The sequence below is a fragment of the Cyprinodon variegatus genome, unplaced genomic scaffold (assembly GCF_000732505.1).
Source record: "Cyprinodon variegatus isolate N-32 unplaced genomic scaffold, C_variegatus-1.0 Scaffold0, whole genome shotgun sequence".
NCBI lineage: Eukaryota > Metazoa > Chordata > Actinopteri > Cyprinodontiformes > Cyprinodontidae > Cyprinodon > Cyprinodon variegatus.
The window spans coordinates 1,369,122-1,371,189 of NW_015150453.1; the positions used below are offsets into that span (position 1 = coordinate 1,369,122).

At 40.4% G+C, this 2,068-nt stretch overlaps 1 protein-coding gene across 1 annotated transcript in view; it reads right to left on the reverse strand.

Annotated features, from left to right (window-relative positions):
• LOC107101004 (N-acetylglucosamine-1-phosphodiester alpha-N-acetylglucosaminidase-like) overlaps positions 1-2,068 on the reverse strand; it is a 17,928-nt gene that overhangs the window by 8,783 nt on the left and 7,077 nt on the right. The window contains exons 3-5 of the mRNA XM_015400126.1: positions 871-999; positions 551-756; positions 377-424 (exon numbers count right to left, since the gene is read on the reverse strand). Coding sequence (XP_015255612.1) covers positions 377-424; positions 551-756; positions 871-999 — 383 coding nt within the window. The remainder of the gene's footprint in view (positions 1-376; positions 425-550; positions 757-870; positions 1,000-2,068) is intronic.

Here is a 2,068-nt window from a genome sequence, read left to right on the forward strand (position 1 = left end):
GATTTAGGTCACTTCAGGCTGCAGTGTGAACGTAGCCTAAGCTGCGTCTGAAAACCAGATGGACCAGAACAGCAAATCCCACAGATTCATAAATTCAACTTTAGTATCTGAAAATCTGCGGTGGCCCTTTTTAACAGTAGAAGATCAAATGAGGGTGATAGTAATAAAAATCTACGTCTATTCTTTAATTATCAAAAACTGCTTGATTACTATGCTAATTTTTTCCACTTTACTATAATCAACCATTGTTTTGTTGGGGTTTGACCATATCTAACCCTAAAATACACCAACGTTTGTTGGTTTAACATTACAAACTGTTCAAAGAGTGAAAGGAAATTTGTGAGGCCCCAGGTGCTAATAAACTTTGTGTGTTTACCTTCGCTGCAGTTGGTCCCTCTCCATCCAGCTTTGCAAACGCAGCCACCTGCCGAACACACACAGGTCAGGGGAAACAGCTGCCATGTTTGACCAACAGGATGAAGCAGCAGCATTTGGGTGGAGACGGTCATGTCGACTAAATGGTGACTTTAACCAGCGTCAGGAAACTCACTGGGTGAGCAGACACCATGGGGTCCGCAGGCGGAGGGCTGACACATCAGGGTGTTGCAGGCGGGACCGCGCCAGCCGGTCTGACACCGGCACTGTCCTTCAACACAGTCACCGTGGCCGCTGCAGTTCGCCGGATTGCATCGCCGCTGATGAACACACAGAACAGTGGAGACTTCTCTGGCACAGCGCCACCTGCCGTCAAGTTTGCTAGGAAGGATTCAAAAAAAAAAAAAAAAAGAGATGAGCAACATTTGATCAATTAAGCCTTTAAGCAGCTGAATAAAGATTATAAAGTATGACGTTAGAGATTAAATGGCTCACCAGTGATCGGAGGGGTAGCTGGCCAATGAGCCATTAATCACATAGGTGGAAGACCCGCCTCCATCCAAATTAATGGCATTGATGACCCCATTTTTCTTTAGGAAGTCAGCTACCTGCCAGAGATTCATGCTGTTTGGACAGAAGAGGAATCTGCTGTTAAAATAATGCAAACCATGATAAAAAAAAAACTTAAAATGTGATTCAAAGCTTCCAGACCAAGTCTTTCTGTTTTATAATCAAGCAAATCTAGGCTGCAACTAAAGCCTGGATTTTCTTTAGGTTAAGCCAACTTCAGAAGGATTGTATATCTAAAATACCGGGTTATGACTCCTTTAAAGAAAAAAACAACAAAAAAACTACGATACGAAACTATCTTTAAGCAGAATAGCTACATTTTTTCTATATGATTGCAGCTTAAAGAAATTAACCCCACGTTCAGAACAGCACCAACACCTGCAGTAAGACATTACCCCGTTTACCACATAAATCTCAGTAACTGACTGGTGCAAGTTCACAAGTAGAATAAGAATTGCCGTCTTTCACACATACATTTTAATCCTAGTAAATTACAGTGTCAGGTTTTTTTTTCTTTACCCGGCAAGAGTGAAAACAAATGTACATAATATCACCTGCAAGTGGCAGTAATGCAAAAAACGCAACGGATAAAGTCAACCTCTAACAATTAGTTTAGCTGAATTGATACCAGTTAAACAGCTGACGAACAATAACAAACAATGTCTTTGGGATCAGTGGTTCTTTGTTATAAATAAAGCTGTGAAAACTACTGAAGAAGTTGTTTTTTAGTGCATTTTACACTTTTTTTTTAACTAAAAACATTGCAAATACGTGCCTCTCCCAGTAATGTTATGACTTTATTCACACTAGTATAAGACTTTACTGTAACCATTGTATAGAATAATACCGGGTCTTACTGGCTAAGGTAAGTGGGAAGAGGGCCACTGACTATTTCCAAGTTCCTCATACGAGAAAAAACAGTGAGTTTATTTGAATAGCACAATTTAGAACAAGGACAATTCAAAGTGCTTTACATGAATTAAAGTCGCAGGGAAACGGCTGTTTCAACCTTTGAAATTCCAAATTCTCCAGAGTGGTGCCCGACTTTACACGAGTGAATAAAGTGAATGTGATTGGTCCTATATTAAGAGGGCGGATTTGTTATGGCGGAAGGTTTGTAAGC